The sequence below is a fragment of the Trametes versicolor genome (assembly GCF_000271585.1).
Source record: "Trametes versicolor FP-101664 SS1 unplaced genomic scaffold TRAVEscaffold_13, whole genome shotgun sequence".
NCBI lineage: Eukaryota > Fungi > Basidiomycota > Agaricomycetes > Polyporales > Polyporaceae > Trametes > Trametes versicolor.
In genome coordinates, this window is record NW_007360333.1 from 161,090 (window position 1) to 176,890 (window position 15,801).

At 58.3% G+C, this 15,801-nt stretch overlaps 4 protein-coding genes across 4 annotated transcripts; 2 read left to right on the forward strand and 2 right to left on the reverse strand.

The window, feature by feature from the left end:
* Positions 1-1,822: 1,822 nt before the first annotated feature.
* On the reverse strand, positions 1,823-4,638 carry TRAVEDRAFT_174617 (alpha-1,2-mannosyltransferase). Its single transcript, XM_008045946.1, has 12 exons — positions 4,540-4,638; positions 4,183-4,487; positions 3,989-4,128; positions 3,919-3,928; positions 3,835-3,865; positions 3,730-3,782; positions 3,607-3,680; positions 3,481-3,543; positions 3,326-3,418; positions 3,154-3,254; positions 2,917-3,088; positions 1,823-2,762 (listed from the first exon to the last, which is right to left on the reverse strand). The coding sequence occupies exons 2-12, from the start codon at positions 4,386-4,388 to the stop codon at positions 2,713-2,715; spliced, it is 993 nt and encodes a 330-aa protein (XP_008044137.1). The 5' UTR covers positions 4,389-4,487; positions 4,540-4,638; the 3' UTR covers positions 1,823-2,712.
* Positions 4,639-5,882: 1,244 nt separating this feature from the next.
* TRAVEDRAFT_24040 (uncharacterized protein) lies at positions 5,883-7,609 on the forward strand (the record flags this gene model as incomplete). Its single annotated transcript, XM_008045776.1, has 2 exons — positions 5,883-7,532; positions 7,592-7,609. 2 exons carry the CDS (start codon positions 5,883-5,885, stop codon positions 7,607-7,609), a joined length of 1,668 nt encoding a protein of 555 aa, XP_008043967.1.
* A 206-nt stretch (positions 7,610-7,815) lies between these two features.
* On the reverse strand, positions 7,816-9,245 carry TRAVEDRAFT_52976 (purine nucleoside permease; the record flags this gene model as incomplete). Its single annotated transcript, XM_008045947.1, has 4 exons — positions 7,816-8,877; positions 8,939-9,060; positions 9,113-9,179; positions 9,240-9,245. 4 exons carry the CDS (start codon positions 9,243-9,245, stop codon positions 7,816-7,818), a joined length of 1,257 nt encoding a protein of 418 aa, XP_008044138.1.
* A 2,389-nt stretch (positions 9,246-11,634) lies between these two features.
* On the forward strand, positions 11,635-15,519 carry TRAVEDRAFT_135087 (uncharacterized protein; the record flags this gene model as incomplete). The annotated part of the gene is made up of 6 exons (XM_008045948.1): positions 11,635-11,867; positions 11,922-12,066; positions 13,286-13,730; positions 13,784-13,873; positions 13,921-14,552; positions 14,599-15,519. The coding sequence occupies 6 exons, from the start codon at positions 11,635-11,637 to the stop codon at positions 15,517-15,519; spliced, it is 2,466 nt and encodes an 821-aa protein (XP_008044139.1).
* Between the last annotated feature and the right edge of the window lie 282 nt (positions 15,520-15,801).

A 15,801-nucleotide genomic window follows, 5' to 3' on the forward strand; every position in this document is an offset into this window, starting at 1 on the left:
TACTATGCGTGTGCATATTCAGCTTACAATTTGCCACTCTTGCGAGAAGGAGTAATCTTGAAGTCGCGAAAAACGGTCGCGAATGACCGTCTTGAGAGGAGGAGACTTGCGGCCTCTCGCGACGCGACGCGACTCGAGCGTCTAAAATCGGGAAAATCCTTGAGGTCCGTGTCCCCGATTCAGATCTTGCCCGCCACCCGCCACCCACTCACTCAGGCTCACCCCCGTCGAAGCCAACCCTGAACCGTACGCTTAGGAAGCGGCAAATTTCCTTCAAAACGGACTGTCGCGCTGGCACCTGGAGGCAGCCGCTCCTAGTACCCTTCATCGTCCTCCACCATCTGCAACAGGGCAGATCAAGTTTGCCACCAGTACTCCGACTCCACCACAGCTCGTCTTATGTACCATGAGTGCATTAGGCTCCTTCAAATTCGAGCACATTGGACCCCGCAATGTACTCAATCGAAAACGGTGGGCTCTCTGATCCGTCGATCGACATGCTAATCACGAGGCAATGGTTGACTGACCGCAACGCGAGCAGGATCATGGCAGATCCACTGAGAGCGGATATGTTCTCCGTACCTTACTATGGAGCCCAAACACCGGAGGGCATATCCAGCGACGTTGACTGCGCAGACCCGCTGCAGCGCGCCCAGCTTGTAGTTCGAGCTCGGGCGGGCGGAAGGGACTCGCCGGGCCTCTACGCTCTCATCAATGCAGCAACGCCTGTCGGCCAGCTCCCACCGGAGATTCTCATCGAGATTTTCCTGTATCTCAAAACACCACCGTCCGCTGGCTGGGAAGCCGTGCTCTTGGTGTGCAGGCGATGGTTCTACATTGCAGCGACGACGGGGGCGCTCTGGACACACCTGCAAATCGGGGGACGAACGAACCTGCTACACGTAGGCCTCGCGCGCTCGAAAAGTCCCCTTGTGGACGTGGAGGTGTTGGAAAGCGCGGCACACCTCACAATGGAGGTCCTGAACGCCCTCGCCCCGCACGCCCATCGCCTGCGAAGTCTGGAGCTCCGCAGGATGTCTGCCGATCTCGTCTTCTGGCTTGCCAGGTTTGTGATGGAGAACGCGCTGCCCGCTCTCCAATGTCTCGAAGCCCACAGCGAAGACAGAAGTAGTAAAGACACCGAACCTCCAATTGCCCTCTTCTCAGACCAGTTCCCCAGTCTTACAGAGCTGCGCTGCTCGAACATCTTCATCTTCAACCCGACACCGACGTTCACGGGCCTCAGGGTCTTCGAGGTGTCGGGCTACTCCGGGCCTCGGATGAATTTCATTCTTGACTACCTTATCTACTCCATTCGCGCCCTCGAGAACGTCGAAGTGCTCACCCTGGCCGATGTGAACGTCGTCGACCCAGAAGCCAGTGTCCCCCAGGAAGACCGCATCATCCTCTGGAGGTTGCGCAAACTGCGTTTCCTCCTGGACGCACGCATCATCAAGCAGCTGCTCTCGAATATCGCTCTGTGGCACCCCGCACCGGACGTCTCCGTCGCCTCCCTGTACAGACCGGGCACCCAGGATGACGAGGAGTGCTTCCAGCGGCTCATCCCAAACGACCCACCAATCTGCCTGCCCGCCCTCACCAACTTGGTACGCGCGAATGTCCGCGTCCTCCCATCCTCCTGTTCCATCGAGGGCTACACTTCGTATACGTCCGAGGAGCCTCCATCTAATGAAGAAATGCGCGGACACGTCAAACTCGAGGTCGGACGGAGCCCGGACGGCGGCAACACGCCTAACCTCGACGGCGCTCTGCGCATTCTCAGTGAACTCCGCGTAAAACCCCCGCTGGAGGAGTTACGCATCGAATGTTCGCCCGCGGCCGTCAAAGACCTCGACTGGCGCAGTGCGCTCACGAGCTTCTCCGTGCTCCGGTCCCTCTCGGTTGCACTGTCCGGGACGATGGAGACGGAGACGGCACATCTCGAGCAGATATTCGACGCCCTCCATTCGCCGCCTGCGCAGGCCTCATTGGAGGACAACACAGTTCTCCCTGAGCTCCAGAGCCTCAAGCTTTCGGGCCCTCTCCCGGCTGGTGGGTACGGTGGGCTTCTTTCCCGGGTGGTGTCTGTTCTGGAGAACAGGAGACACATGCTGGGTAGGGAGGTAGTGCTGGAGGAGCTGTCACTGGACTTGGGCGGCCATGAGTCCGACGAGGCGTTTGAACAGGCGAAGGAGACGTTCGCGCATGCCGTGACCCCGTTCGTGTCTCGCTTCGTGTATTCCAGGTTGGGCTGTAGCGCATCCCCATAGACGTCGAGAAGTCCCGCAGCTTACAATGTACTACCAGCTTCCGCACGCATCGGCCGACGTCTACAGCACATTACCATCACATTAGGACCCGGACGGACAGGCCGACGTATATACACGAGTGTCGTCGACAGGCACGCGCATGTTGCGATCAGCATCTACACATGGGTATATCTACACGCAACGCCGGACACAAGATATCGTACCCCCGCAGTCGGCCGTCCACGCTATTACACTGCACAGTCCAAGCTACAATAACAAACACCTAAAATTGTAGATACGCACCTCCCCTCGCCCCGGGCCCTGGGCGAGAGACCGCCATCGCGGGTAAATGATAGCACCCTAGAGCAAGGAGAGCGCGCTGCCGGTCCTGCGCTCACGCGCTCCGCGCGCTGCCGTCGCACTCCACGTCGTCGTACATCCTGGCCACGCCCAGAGGAACGTGTCATGACTTGAACATGTTCTCCCACTTCGGGAAGCATTGCGAGCCGTAGACTGTTAACGCAGATGAGCACCGTGTCATGATCCACCAATTGCACGCGAACGTCAGCGTCCGCCCTGACTGAGCCGCCTCTCACGGCAGGCCCACTAAACAAGGAGGCGCCAGGCGCACGCGAGCATGGGTTGCAGAAAAGACAAGGAGGCTTACTGAAGCTCGAGGGCGGATTGCAATCGCAGTTCTGCGCCTTGTACACATCGGCGTCGAGCGGGCAGTGCTGGAATGGCTCGTGCTCGTATCCGATGTCCTTGAACCAGTGTATTTGGTCCTTGCGTGCGAACAGCGCCGCGCCGATGCTGTGCACGGGTGCGTCGCCCCACCGCTATACAAGGCATGAGCACAAGTCCATTGGGGATGGTGCGGAGAGTACGCGAACGTCAGACGCACCTCGTAGTAGAAACCGCCTTTAGACTCGAGGTGGTCGAAGAACTTGCTATACGCCTCGCCGCGCCAGAAGTCCATGTTCGCGATCTCGAAATTGCTCCAGACTGCGCACGTGCAGGCGCAATGCGGGCGCGGTCAGCACACGATCGATGGGAAAGGGAAACGCCAGACGCACAGTGACAGGTGTTGTAGGACTCCCCCTTGTCGTCCGAAATGAACTCCAGCGCATTGTTCTTATGGAGGTACTGCGGGTTCTCGTGCATAAACTCTGCAAAACGACGCGTCGCGAATGAGTATTGGTATGCGTTGGGTTGCAAGAGGCGGGCTCGCCTTTTACGGCATCCCACAGTGTGGGGATCGTCATTGGCCATTCGGTCAGTTGAATGGTGAACCCTGCGCGACGAGACGATCAGTCAAACACACTGCGGCGGAAACGGAGGACAGATTGGCGCTCACCGTAGACCTTGTTGTTTTGCTCCATGAAGAGGAAGGGATCATAATCGAGGTCGCAATGGAAGTGGACGTTTGGCCTGCATGGTGTGTTAGAGAAGGGGAACCGGAACCGGTGAGGCTACGTACTCTACGCGCCAGTACCACTTGTATGGTTGCATGAGAGGGTGTTTGTAGAAGAACTGGAGACAAGGGTTCAATTGTGGGCGCGGAGGTCACCAAGCGAATACTTACGCCTGAGTTGAATCTGCACATATTGCGATATCTGCGAAGGCGGCTTAGCATTACACTCGACGCGTCTCGATGACCCTCACGTACGAGAGACTGCCTGCAAAGATGCTGTGATGAGTTTCTCGCGATCAGGAGACACGTATACAGCGCTGCGTACCTCCATAGATCACGCCGTCAGCAGCCATCTTCTCGCGAGACGCCGTCGCCGCCTCCTCGTCTATCCAGTCTGGTTGATACCAGTGTTCGTGGGGGATTCGTCCAAACGTGACCGGTCCTGCAACCACGCTGCTTATTCGCCTGCACAGAGACGTTAGTCGCAGGGCACGCCCGATCACGCGAACATGCACTCACTCTTTGAACTCTTGGGTGAACGGGACTTCGTTCAGCAACACCCAGGGATACCCGTAGCGTTTGTTGAACCGGTGCTCGAGCTCCTTGATGCTGTTCATCGCCATCTCCTGCTCGGAGTTGCGCACGAGCATGAGGAGCACCGCGTTCGCTCGTTTTGTGCCATTGACCCAGGTTTCGTGCGTCGGTACGTCCACTATCGTCGTCATCTCATGCGTAGGCCAGTGAAAGTAGTTGGTGATGTTAGAGGGGGCAGTGATTTGCGCATATTCGGTGTACGAGTGCCGAAGCAGGGAGTGCAGGGAGATCTGCGCTCGGATTGAGCGCAAGCGAGGAAGCGGGACAAGCACGAGCACTCACGATAGCAGCGAGGGCGACAGCGACCAGGATGACTGCTGTCCGGCTGACCTTGCAAGCCCGGCTTCGCAGGGAGCGGGGGTAGTACTCCTGGGTGTAGACGGGGAGCCAGGGGGACATGCTGATAGTGTGCAGAGAGCCATTGCGGCGGCGACAGCGAGGAAAACGAAACACTGCCACCGCAGCATCCAGCTCCCAGGGCTGTCCGGCCCTCGCCCGCAGTCGGCGGCGCAGTATAGATCGCTGGCGCGCGGTTCCGCGCTCCCGGCGTGGAAAGTACCGTGGTTCTAGTCCTTATCCGTACTGGTCCCGATCGAGAGTTCTCCATTCATTTCATAAAGGATTGCCCGGTCCTCCGTACATTGTACAAAGTCGACTCTGCGACACATTGCTGGCGGGAGTATGGTCTTTGACGCGTTCGTTATCAACGCAACGAGGATATCTGTCATGAGGCAGGTGTCCACTAGTACGCGATATCATGGACCTTAGATGTGGATGGCATCAGACTCACTGCGGTTCACCTTCATCACCATAGAAGCGACGAGAAGCGCGCCCATGTGAACTCGAGGGCGTTTAAGTCTTCCAGCGGGCACTAGCGCACGCGTTGTTCCTGTAGAGGGATTCAGCGCATTCAAAGCCACGACTACTGTTAAATTCAACATACCGGAAGTCTCGTAGCGTACACCGCCAGCGGATGCAGCAAATAGAGTTTTTCCGAGGCGCCCTGCCCAAACTGCGCAGCTTCAGACGATCGGGGTGAGTAATTTCCTTTCCCCATTTAGTAATTTCACGAGCGGAGGTGAACACAGCGTACATCTGTCGAGTATCTGGTGTCTTCGTGCCACACTGGCCCGTCGTAGTAAAAGCTTGTGTTGCACGCTGCATTGTCGTACAGCACCGGGTGACGTTCAGGAATCCTGGCAGACACAGAGAACACACGCGTCTATCTTATCTCAATATTCGTTGATATTCTGTTTGCACAGCCACACGGTACCGATGAATTTCCTGTTTTTAGACGCGCGTCGCGTCGCGTCCGAGGCTGTCGCGACTTCAAGTTGTCCGAGTCGCGTGTCGCTGTCTCGAGACGGACATTGATTGGACTAGTCTTCGCGTCTCCAAGACTCCTCCTTCCCGCATCGCTGGCGCATTGTAAGCTGCTTTCACGTATGATATCACTGATCATTGAACATATTCAGCGGAATTTATAATCTAGCAGAGTACATAGTTGCTCGTGTCCGGCGGTGATCCGGATCCGTGCAAGCTTCAAATCAACCCGCAGACAGGGCAGGTACTTACTCAGTTATAATGAATATGCACGGGCTAAAATTTTCTTCATCAATAGAACTATGCCCGAAACATGGGGCAACGTCGCTGGCTCTCCAATTGGCCGCCTCCCTGAGGACGTACTGGTGCAAATATTCCGTGACGTCCACGCTCTGCGAGATGACTGGGAGGAATGCTATCAGTGGTATAGGCTCCTTTGGGTGTGCCAGGCCTGGCGCGCCATCGTCTGCGACTTCCCGGCGCTTTGGAACGACATCAAAGTTTCCAAGGACTTTTCACAGAGCTATCTCGAGGCGAGCCTGAAGTACTCCAAAGACTCTCCTATCGACGTGTCTATCCAAGGAACGACCCCCGCGCAGAACGCAGTCGTCATTGGCCTGCTCCTTCCGCACGTCGCGCGAATCCACATTCTGTACACTAGCGGGATGGGCGACGCGGACGACATGGCCCTGAGACAACTCCTCAGCCAGAAGATGCCGATTTTGGACAAGATTTCGGCCAACATCAAGACAAAATCGCGACCGATGGGCCCATACAACGTCCCGGCACACACTCGGATTGATGGATTGCACACACCAGAGGAGGCGTTCGTCTGGGACCTGCGCCCTGAGCAATTCCCTGCCCTGCGCGAGCTCTATCTCGGCACAGGAATCATGCTCCTGGACTCGTTTCCGATCTTCCCTGCGCTGAAGCGTCTTGAGCTTGTAGAACTTCGCCACGGGTCCATGGATATCGTCCAATTCGCTCGTCTCTTGGCACAGCTCACCGAGCTCGAGGAACTCTGCATCTACAGATTCCGCCCGACCATCACGAATGTCCAGTCTCCCATGACGCTTCCGCCGTCTCTCAGGAAGCTGTCCGTGCAAGATAACGCGTACTACACGGCGCCGTTCCTTGCGTCCTTCCACATCCCGGCGCACGTCGACCTCAAGATCGCGCGCCTGCGGGACTACATGGATCTCGGGGACTTCCCGGAGAACGGGTGGGAGTTAACACCGTTCGTCCACGACGCACTACCTTCCGACGTCGGCACATTGCCAATCATCAAGGACGTGACCTCGCTCGAGGTCCGCCACTACATGATGAGCACTTACAGCCTCCGTGGGGCGACGCCCGCCGGCCACACTGTGCGGCTCACCGGGCACCTCATGGAGGACTGGCCGCGGGAATACAAGGACCTCCACAGCTTTCTCGAACTGGTCGAGGTCTTTGGAGACGCCGACATCTGCACGCTCTTTCTGAACGGGAACAACTGCACCGAGATCGACGCGGACGACTGGGAGGAGGCGTTGAGCACCTGGCCGGGCCTCGAACGCATCACGATCGCGCAGACGGACTCGCTCACCAGGTTTGACGCGCGCCTCTCTCTCCTCGATGCGCTGCTGCCGCCCGAGTTCGCAGAGGGCGAGGACCCGGAGGACACGATGCCCGTGCCGTGGCTGAAGATACTCACCATCACGTCGCTTGCGTTTCGTCAGGAGGACGTTGAGCTCGCGGAGGCGCTCGCGAGCTGCCTGAAGGAGCGCAAGGACGCGGGCTTCCCGCTCCACCGGCTCCACATCAAGCTAGAGTACATCGCGCGGCCCGACGCGGAGAACGAGTGCAAGAAGAAGAACAAGTGGCGCGTGCGGATGTACTCGAAGGCGCTGAAGCATCTCGTCAAACACCTGAAGCTTGAACTTGTCAATGACTTCTACCCGAAGGAAAGACCAGTAAGGCTGTCTGACTGTGAACATGTGTTTAGTGATTGTGCTGACGCCATTTATACTAGTTGGACGACGAGGACTAACGGGCCGCTAGACTGTCGGACACTGTGCTCCCGTTTAGCGTAGTCGTCAAGATAATAGAAGAAAATACAGTAGTACTCCTATAGCCTTACTTGACAGAATCACCCACTGCTGTATTTCCTTTCAGAGCGGTGAATAAAGAACATTTGATTCCATTTAGAAGATCCAAGAAACGGAGATGAACACTCAAAATACATGATCTCATTCCTCAGAAACGGTTCACGCGACCACGCAGAGAACGCCTCGCTGCTACGCCGTCCCCACCGACGAAGATACTCCCCGGCCCAAAGTCCGGTGTCCCACCCAGCGACCCGAGAATGTCTCCAACATAGTTGCTAGGTTTGATCCCCTTCTCGAACCTCGCATCCCACTCCGCCACAATCCCCGTCACTACGGGCACCCCCGCCGCCGGTATGTTACTGATCGAGATGTCGAACCCAGGCGAGTGCGCAAACAGATTCTCCGCCGCGGTCTGCCCGGGGTACGGCCGCTCGAAGTCGCTCCCGGTGCGCATGATCATGACGCGCGCAAAGTCGACCAGGCCCGCGCGCGCCCCGCGGACGAGCGCCTCGAAGATCGCGTTGTCCTCCTGCTGCGTCGTGCAGTACGTCGCGGTCCCGTTCGTGAAGAGTGCCGTCGTGTTCTCGAACGCCGCGGCGAGCAGCGGGCCCGACCAGTACACGTCGGACGTCGCGGTGTCGCAGGCGATGACGGACGGGGGTGCCGCGGCGGGGGCGAAATCGGGGTCGGTGGCGTAGTTCGCGCGGTACTGCTGGGAGCGGGCGTCGTCGACGAGCGTGCCCGTCTTGGCGAGCCCGATCGCAAGCTGGCGGAGGTCGTCGTTGAGCTCGAAGACCTCCGTGCCGTAGATCGAGTGTGGGTACACGCCCGGAGAAGTGGTGCCCTGCGGGAAGTAGCCGCTCGGGAAGTCTGCGGGCTTGTCGCGCGCGTCGAACTCGCGCTGGAGCGCGACCTGGACTGCAAAGCGCGCGAAGGCCACACTGCCGAGCGTGCCCTGTTTGGGGCTGATGCCCCCGATGCCGGCAATGAGGAAGTACGTACGCCTCAAGTCGAAGGCGGGTGAATGGACGAGCGCGGTGATAGTCGACGCGGCGTTGATTTCGGCCTCTCCGGTCACAGCCTGGCAGATAGTGCCGTCTCGGGTGCAGTGGGCCTTGGGGAAGAGCGGCGAGAAGCCAGAGACCGTGATGTTGTGCTCTAGGACGTTGAACTCTGGAATGCCGTGCCATGAGGCCTCCTCTGGCTCGAACTGGGCGGGACTATCAGTTACTGACCACGTTGCGGTAGAGTGCATGCATCAAGAGACCCACTGCATCTATGATGAAGACTTTTGGCGTGATCTTCAAGTCTCGTGTCTGCGACAGGACAGGGGATGCGGCGACAATCGATGATGTGAGGAGAAGATAGAAGAGCAGACAGAGAGTTTCCATAGCTATCATAGCGAAGTAAGCAACTCGTTTATATACACGCCTTTTATATCTTACCTCCACGGAGAGACTTTATAGCGGCGATGAAGGGGAGAGTACTTGGTTGGAACTGGGATCTGTTCAACTTGACCGTTATATACACCGTCAGACACTGCCTGGGAGTGAAAAGGGTGAGGATGCATACCGTCATCTACACCCGCGAGTCATGACTCGGGAGTTGCAGCATGGGTTCCATGTCGACTGGAAATTCCGGGTGACGTTTGAGTCTCGAGAATCTAACATGCTAGCGCGCCAGGCAGCGTGGCGGAACCTACGCGTACAGAGCGCTTTGGGTTTGAGAATCCCCGCGCCTCGCACGACGCTCCCCCGGCGGCGTACCTATCATGCAAGGAGATCTTCAGTTCAAGTCTGAAGACTGTACGACCTACCCTTATATCTGAACCACTGTCGTTAACTTTCTCTCTGCGACACATTTTTCATAATGTTCTTGTTGTGCGTGAACTAGTAGGAGCTGGAATGCAACGTAACAGCTCAGCTCAAGAGGCGCCGTAGGCATCGTTTCAGTAGCTTCACCGTTCCTCCTGCCGAAATTCATTGCATGGAAGTCGCGGTCACACCCGTAGCGCTCCGCACTAGACGCTCCGGCGAGGTAGAAGCGCTAAAGAGGGCAGGAAGAGAAGGACCTGCCGTAGACTAGAGCTGTAACCTCGCAGAGCGACTCCGCTAGTGGTGCAATCGGTCGTTCAATTGACAGCTTCCCGCGGTGAAGCGTCGATGACTCGACACATCGGCGCGCTATTAGTGGACGACTTCATGGAGCGCGGCATAGCTTCATTTCCGTGCACAACGCCACCCCCAGCCAGGACACGTACAACAAGCCTGAGAAGCCCACAAGTTTTCCAAGTCTCAGTTAAAAAAAACTTGCATCGACAGAGTGACTTATCTGAAGTTCCCCGTGGCCGAGATGATACGATGGTACGAGCCTACTTTCGCGTTGAGTGTCTATGTAGGCGGCCGGATATCAGGCGTCAGTGTACTGTAGACAGAGCGTCCAGAGCGGAATGGACGCAGGGGGAGCACCCTCCTGTCAGAGTCATATTTTTATTCTGACCCGACTGAGTATTTCGTCACGCTGTGGGCACATATGGAGAACAGGGGAGATGCCTCTTCGCTGTCTCGAAGTAGAGCGTCGACAGTGGTGCGACCTGGTCGTCGTGCGGATAGAGGTAGTAGTCAGGGAAGACCTGCTTGTTGCGCGACTGAGACCAAAGATAGGAGTGCGTACGCATACCTCGGGGCCCTTGCGGCGGACCGGTCACGGTGTGGCGGCGAAAAATCAGTTTCTCCGCGGCGAACATTGCCATGACAAGAGACACAACGGGCGACGCGTCTGTGGCCTTGCAGCCCGTGGTTGTCCGCTGAGAGATGTCTGCAAAACCGCCCGTTCGGGCTGCTTGAACCGCGTGGAAGACCTTGTGCGTCTCGTTCCGGCACGGGACAGATGCGCGACGTGCTATTCGGACACTTCGCGGTCATTCGATCCATGAGATCAGTCGAATGGACGCAGATATTCTCTGCTCAGATCGCGCCGTAACTTGCGAGGCGGGTGTGTCCTGGTGCATGGACCCCACCGTTTGAGTCTTGGAGGCCTGCGGCGCAGCGTGCGTGCGCGAGGGGGTTAGCACTTCGCGGAGCTGTGCCGAGGCCGCCTGAGAAAGGATGCGGTGAGAGCGGTGAATTGGTACGCGTGCGGGCTACGGAGATACCTTATATGTACGCCAGGTGCGGGCGCTCTGTGGCGTGTAGAGCCGGGCGGTAGGTCGTGAGCTGCGGAGACCGGTGGGGTGGTTGCACAGGTGCCGCACTTAAAAGCGGCCAAGGGCGACGCGATGTTGATACTCTCCGTTCGTGCCGATGCATGTGGGTGGATGCGCCGTGGTTCTTGGGAGCCAGATGTCGTGCCTACGAAGGCCCGAGACGCGTCGGTGGCACCACGGTAAAAGGCATAGCTTGGCGCGCGCAGTAGGGGTTTCGTCGCACGGCGTCGGCGCTAGCATCGTCTTGAACGGTCTCGGGTAGGCGTCATGCGCTGAGATCTCACCTTCATTCGCGCTGAGGTGCGCGCCGTGTAACTACCGATATGTATGAGCGGCTGCATTTACACTGACTGGGAAAACACACACTACGAGCGGGAGAAAGTGTGGACCTCAGGGTCCACCTTCGATATGTTTCGGCGCGTGCGACGCAGGAGTCAGGAGACTGCGGACGGACCACTTGTGCGCTGTCTTCACGCGTCGGAATTTATCGGCGTTGAGACGCTGTCCAAGCCCTCCTACCGTCTGAAGAAGGGGCGTTGGAGTGCGGGTGCGAGGGAATTTTGAAATCGTAAGTATCACGAGAGCGAGACTCAGAGAGAGACACAGAGAGACCGGCGAAGAGCGGCGAGCGTCGCCGGCGGCCCGGGTTCCCCGGCGTAGCGCCTGCCCCTCCTCCGGCCGCTCCGGACTCATGCGAGCCAATCACGGCCGGAGAGTGTCCGTTGCGCCGAACCGCAAACCTCAACGACGCACACGCCGAGAATGAGCCCGTCCTCGTTCCCTGCACACGGCGACCACGCAGACACCCCAAGCCAGCCAAACAGGTCCTCCTCGGGTCTCACTCTCGTTCTCCCACCGCTGAGCGCGCTCAAGGCCCAGAAGAGCAAGAAAAAGCTCAAGCTTACCTACGAAGAGCCCGTCAAGAAAACACCGAGGCCGCTCAAGCTCAAACCTCTCAAGGAGGTCCTCTCCAAGCTCATTTCGCAGATCAAGAAGTGTGTAGATACGTGTCTGCGTCGTCACAAAGCTCTACTGACGGGTATGTACAGAAAGGATGACTACGCCTTCTTCCTCCACCCGGTGGACCTCGCACAGGTCCCGGGGTACTCTGATGTCGTCTCGCGGCCCATGGATCTCGGGACGATGTCAACAAAGGTGGACAAGGGAAAATACAGGTCGCTAGAAGAGTTTGCAGTGAGTCCATTTTATCTGTAGACTCATTCCCGAACCCCAATATCCCCGATCACCCACCATGGTCTCCCGCGTCGTCGTGCTCCAGACACGGCAAACAAAGTGCGAAGTCCACCTGCTGCCATAGCCATGCGATAGCCTTACATCTGACAAAACGTTTAACTGTCGTAAGCCTATCGCACGGTTTTTCAAGCTATAATACGCAGTTGGCTCCGCACCTTGTTCGCCATGAGAGGTTGCCGCAGAATAGGTGCATTGTCTTGAAGCTGCTCGAGCGATAGAGTAAACATCCACCCTGCTGTCTATAAGACAGACTTGCAGACGGGCGTAGAGAATGTCACATCCAGCCTTCGCCTGTCGCTATACAGAAAGGAAGCAGAACTCTGCTATGGCTCGTAACCCGAACAGGAGCGGTACCTCTCCTGTTCAGGCGGCGAGTCTGCGAAGATATCCGGCTACACGAAAAGCGCAAGTTAATCCGCATGCCCGCGAGCGCGTCGGTCGTCGTGCAACAAAACATCGCGTCGCACGGAAGTACCTGCTGTCTAGAAAGTCCTGACGGGCGCGAGGGCTGTCCCGTAGGACGAAATATGTTCCGCGTGCCGGTGACAGAGGCGACCAGAGGTGGACCGATATCGTGCGACGTGCGACGTGCGACGTAGTGCGCGCTGCGCACGGGGAGTAGCGGCCTTGCGCTTCACACCTTGACCTCAGTGTATGCTGGGCACGGGTACAATGTGGTCTCTGCCGCTATAGCCAACGTTGAACACATTGTACCCGCTACTCTCATCGGTGTGCCATGTAAGAACGTAGTCGCGAGGGACGTTACACTGGTAAGGTGTACTCAGGGTGCACTTCAAGTGCACACCGAGTTCAGCGACGCGCGAAGGCACTTTTCCCAGAGTCTCTGAACTGGCGTGGTCTGGCTATGAAAACTGTGATACACTTTGTCACCCGGAACGCAGAACATGTTCCGCAAAATACATCCCGTAGCCCCCGGGACGCTCTCCTGCTGTTAGAGTATACACTCCCATTGACATGATAAACCGATTGCTTGCGCCGCTATCTGCACCATGGGTGATTGACTACAATAGAAAACCTCATGCTTCATAGTGGGCGTCGCCCTCGCGATTGTAAATTCGCTCGGCCACCGTGTCGGTCGCGCAGCTAGCTTCGTCCTGCTACATCTTCGTGCTACGAGGTACTAACCACCACACCACAGTCCGACCTGCGCCTCGTCACTACGAACGCAAAGACCTTCAACCCCCCTGGGACGATATACCACACGGAAGCGGACCGCATAGAGGCGTTCGCGCTCGAGCACATCGCGAAGGCGGCCGCGACGGTGATCGAGTACGAGACGGACTGGAACATCGAGATCGAGAAGGACGAAGACCCGGTCAATGTCGACGACGACGACGCATCGGGCATGGCGGGCACGCCGGTAGACAGGACGCGGGGCACGCCCATGGACGTCGATGAGAGTCGCGCAGGCTCGCCGTTCCCCGCGCAAGCAGGGGGGAAGCGCGTGAAGGGCAAGAGGCTCCCCGGGCCGCTGTCAGAGAGCATCGAGGCGGACGGCGGGTTACCTGGGGCGAAAGACGGGCTAGGAGCGTTCCCGCCGTGCTCGGACTGGGCAGAACTCATGCTCGCGTTGAAACTGAAAGGTGCGTCCACCGTTCTCTCTTTTCCCGCGCCGAAAACCGACCACGGCACACAGGCAAGCGATACAAAACAAAGAAGGAGCGGATGCGTATCGAGAAGGGCGGCCCGCCGTTGACCGCGGAAGGCAGCCTGGACTATTGGGAAAGTGCGTATTGCGATACATATACACATACCGTGCTTATATCGTCGCAGTGGAAGACCCATTTACGGTGTTCGCGCCGCTTGTGCCGGATCCTCTGGAGCGGCCGCAGCTCAGTGCGCTGTATCCGTCGCTCGAACCGTCGGATCCCTCCCGGGCGCCGCTACCCGGGCCCGTCAATATCATCCCCGTCGACGATATTCCGGAGCCCTCCACCCTTGCTGCTTCGCACTCGGCCTTCAAACATCCCGGTCGCACCAAGCCCGCGAAACGGCGGCACTGGACGATCGTGCGGAATGCCCCGTCGCGGGGGCGAGCGAGGGACGCTGCTGAGGAGGAACCAGCACTGGCTTGGAGCAATGCACGCGAGCCCGCCGCGCCAGACTTTGCGACGTTCGCGATACTCCCCAGTGTGCTTGCCGAGGAACGGCGAGTGAGAGACATGGGCGCCGAGCTGGGGTCGGAAGCGAAGATGTTCGATGCGCTGCGACAGAGCTGCCAGCCGCCTGTTGCTGGCTCAAGTCAAAACAAGTCATCCGAGGACGTCAAGACGGAGGACTATTGGGAGGGGAAGACCGCAGAAGCGGAAGCGTACATCCGAGACGTGGTCTACGGCGGCGTCGACGGATTCGCATACGTGCGCAGCTTGGCGGAGTTCCTTACTCCGTCGGAACGAATCGTACGTGTTTCGTTTCAATCGTATCAAGACTCGCGGCTGAACCACTGTCAAGGAGCGCGATGGTGAGCCGCCGACGCACGCAGAACTGGGCATGCCAGTGGCGAAATGGGTCGAGCAACACATCGTCGATCCGCTCACCGACGGCCACCACGCCGTGCTTTGCGAAGCTGCGCGGATCCTGCGCGAGCTTCCCCCGACCCCGCCGCCCGAGCCCTCCTCCCCTGTGCCGCATTCCATCCCGATGCCCACCAGCTCGCCCTCCTCCGACCCAATTCACCACCAATTGGAGCTCTCCCTGCGCACGTACCCCGCAGCGGCACGCGCACTGCAGTCTCTGCAGGCCATCGCCCGTGCGCAGATCGACCTCCCTGCGCTCATCCACACCCCCGATGAACTGTTCCGCGCGGAGGACGTGTGGGCGGGGCGAGAGTACCGGGAGAAGCGCCGGCGGGAGATGGACGAAGCGTTGGCACGGGACCCGGAGAAGAATGCGGCGGCGTACCTGCAGTGGGCGATCGAGGAGCACCGGGAGGCGGAGGCGGGCGCTGGCGCTGGCGCTGCAGCTCCTGGCTCGGCGGGTGCGGGGGTGAACGCGGCGGTGGTGGAGGATGCGGGCATGCTGGCGTTCGCGCTGGAGTATGCGGCGGACGAGATCGCGCGGCTTGCGCGAGACAAGCAGCCGAGCGAAGACGGCGATGAGAAGCCCTTTTCCAAAGCTGACCCCGATGGCGACGTGGAGATGAAAGCCGAAGACGATATTGCGGTCGGCGCTCCAGTGCCGAACGGGGCCACCGAAGGCGCGGAGAGCAAGGACGAGCCTGGCGGGGAAGGCGAAGAAGATCCGACACTCAAGAAGCTCAGGCTGAATCTGCTCGCGCTCGCGAAGCGTGCCCCCCTCGACCAAATCATGAAGTTGCCAGCCGAGCTCGTCCCGGCGCACTTGCGACACATTGTGCCCACCGCCGATGCGTAGCCCTTCTCCTTCACTTGGCTGTGTTGGTGGGAGGACTTCGGGTTCGTATGAGCGGTATGTTTTCCCTGTAATGAAGAGATGTAGCGATAGAGCGTCAATGCATATGTATGAAGTCCTTGATTTCTCTAGAGGGGACCCGACAAAATAAAACCCGGAGACGCTGTTCGTGTACATGACAGGATGGGATAGTGCAACATGCTACTAACTGCATGTGGGTGGTCGAAGCGGCGTATGCACGAAACGAAATATATTGTTCTAGGTATCTACCTATTGTACGTAGTA

Bases quoted from the DNA above. Each gene is read 5' to 3' on its own strand.
- TRAVEDRAFT_174617 (XM_008045946.1), bottom strand. From the start codon at position 4,388: ATGACGACGATAGTGGACGTACCGACGCACGAAACCTGGGTCAATGGC. The intron at 3,681-3,729 runs GTACGTAGCCTC...CACACCATGCAG, and splicing joins AAGTGGTACTGGCGCGTAGA to GCCAAACGTCCACTTCCATT. The intron at 3,544-3,606 runs GTGAGCGCCAAT...CTCGTCGCGCAG, and splicing joins GCAAAACAACAAGGTCTACG to GGTTCACCATTCAACTGACC.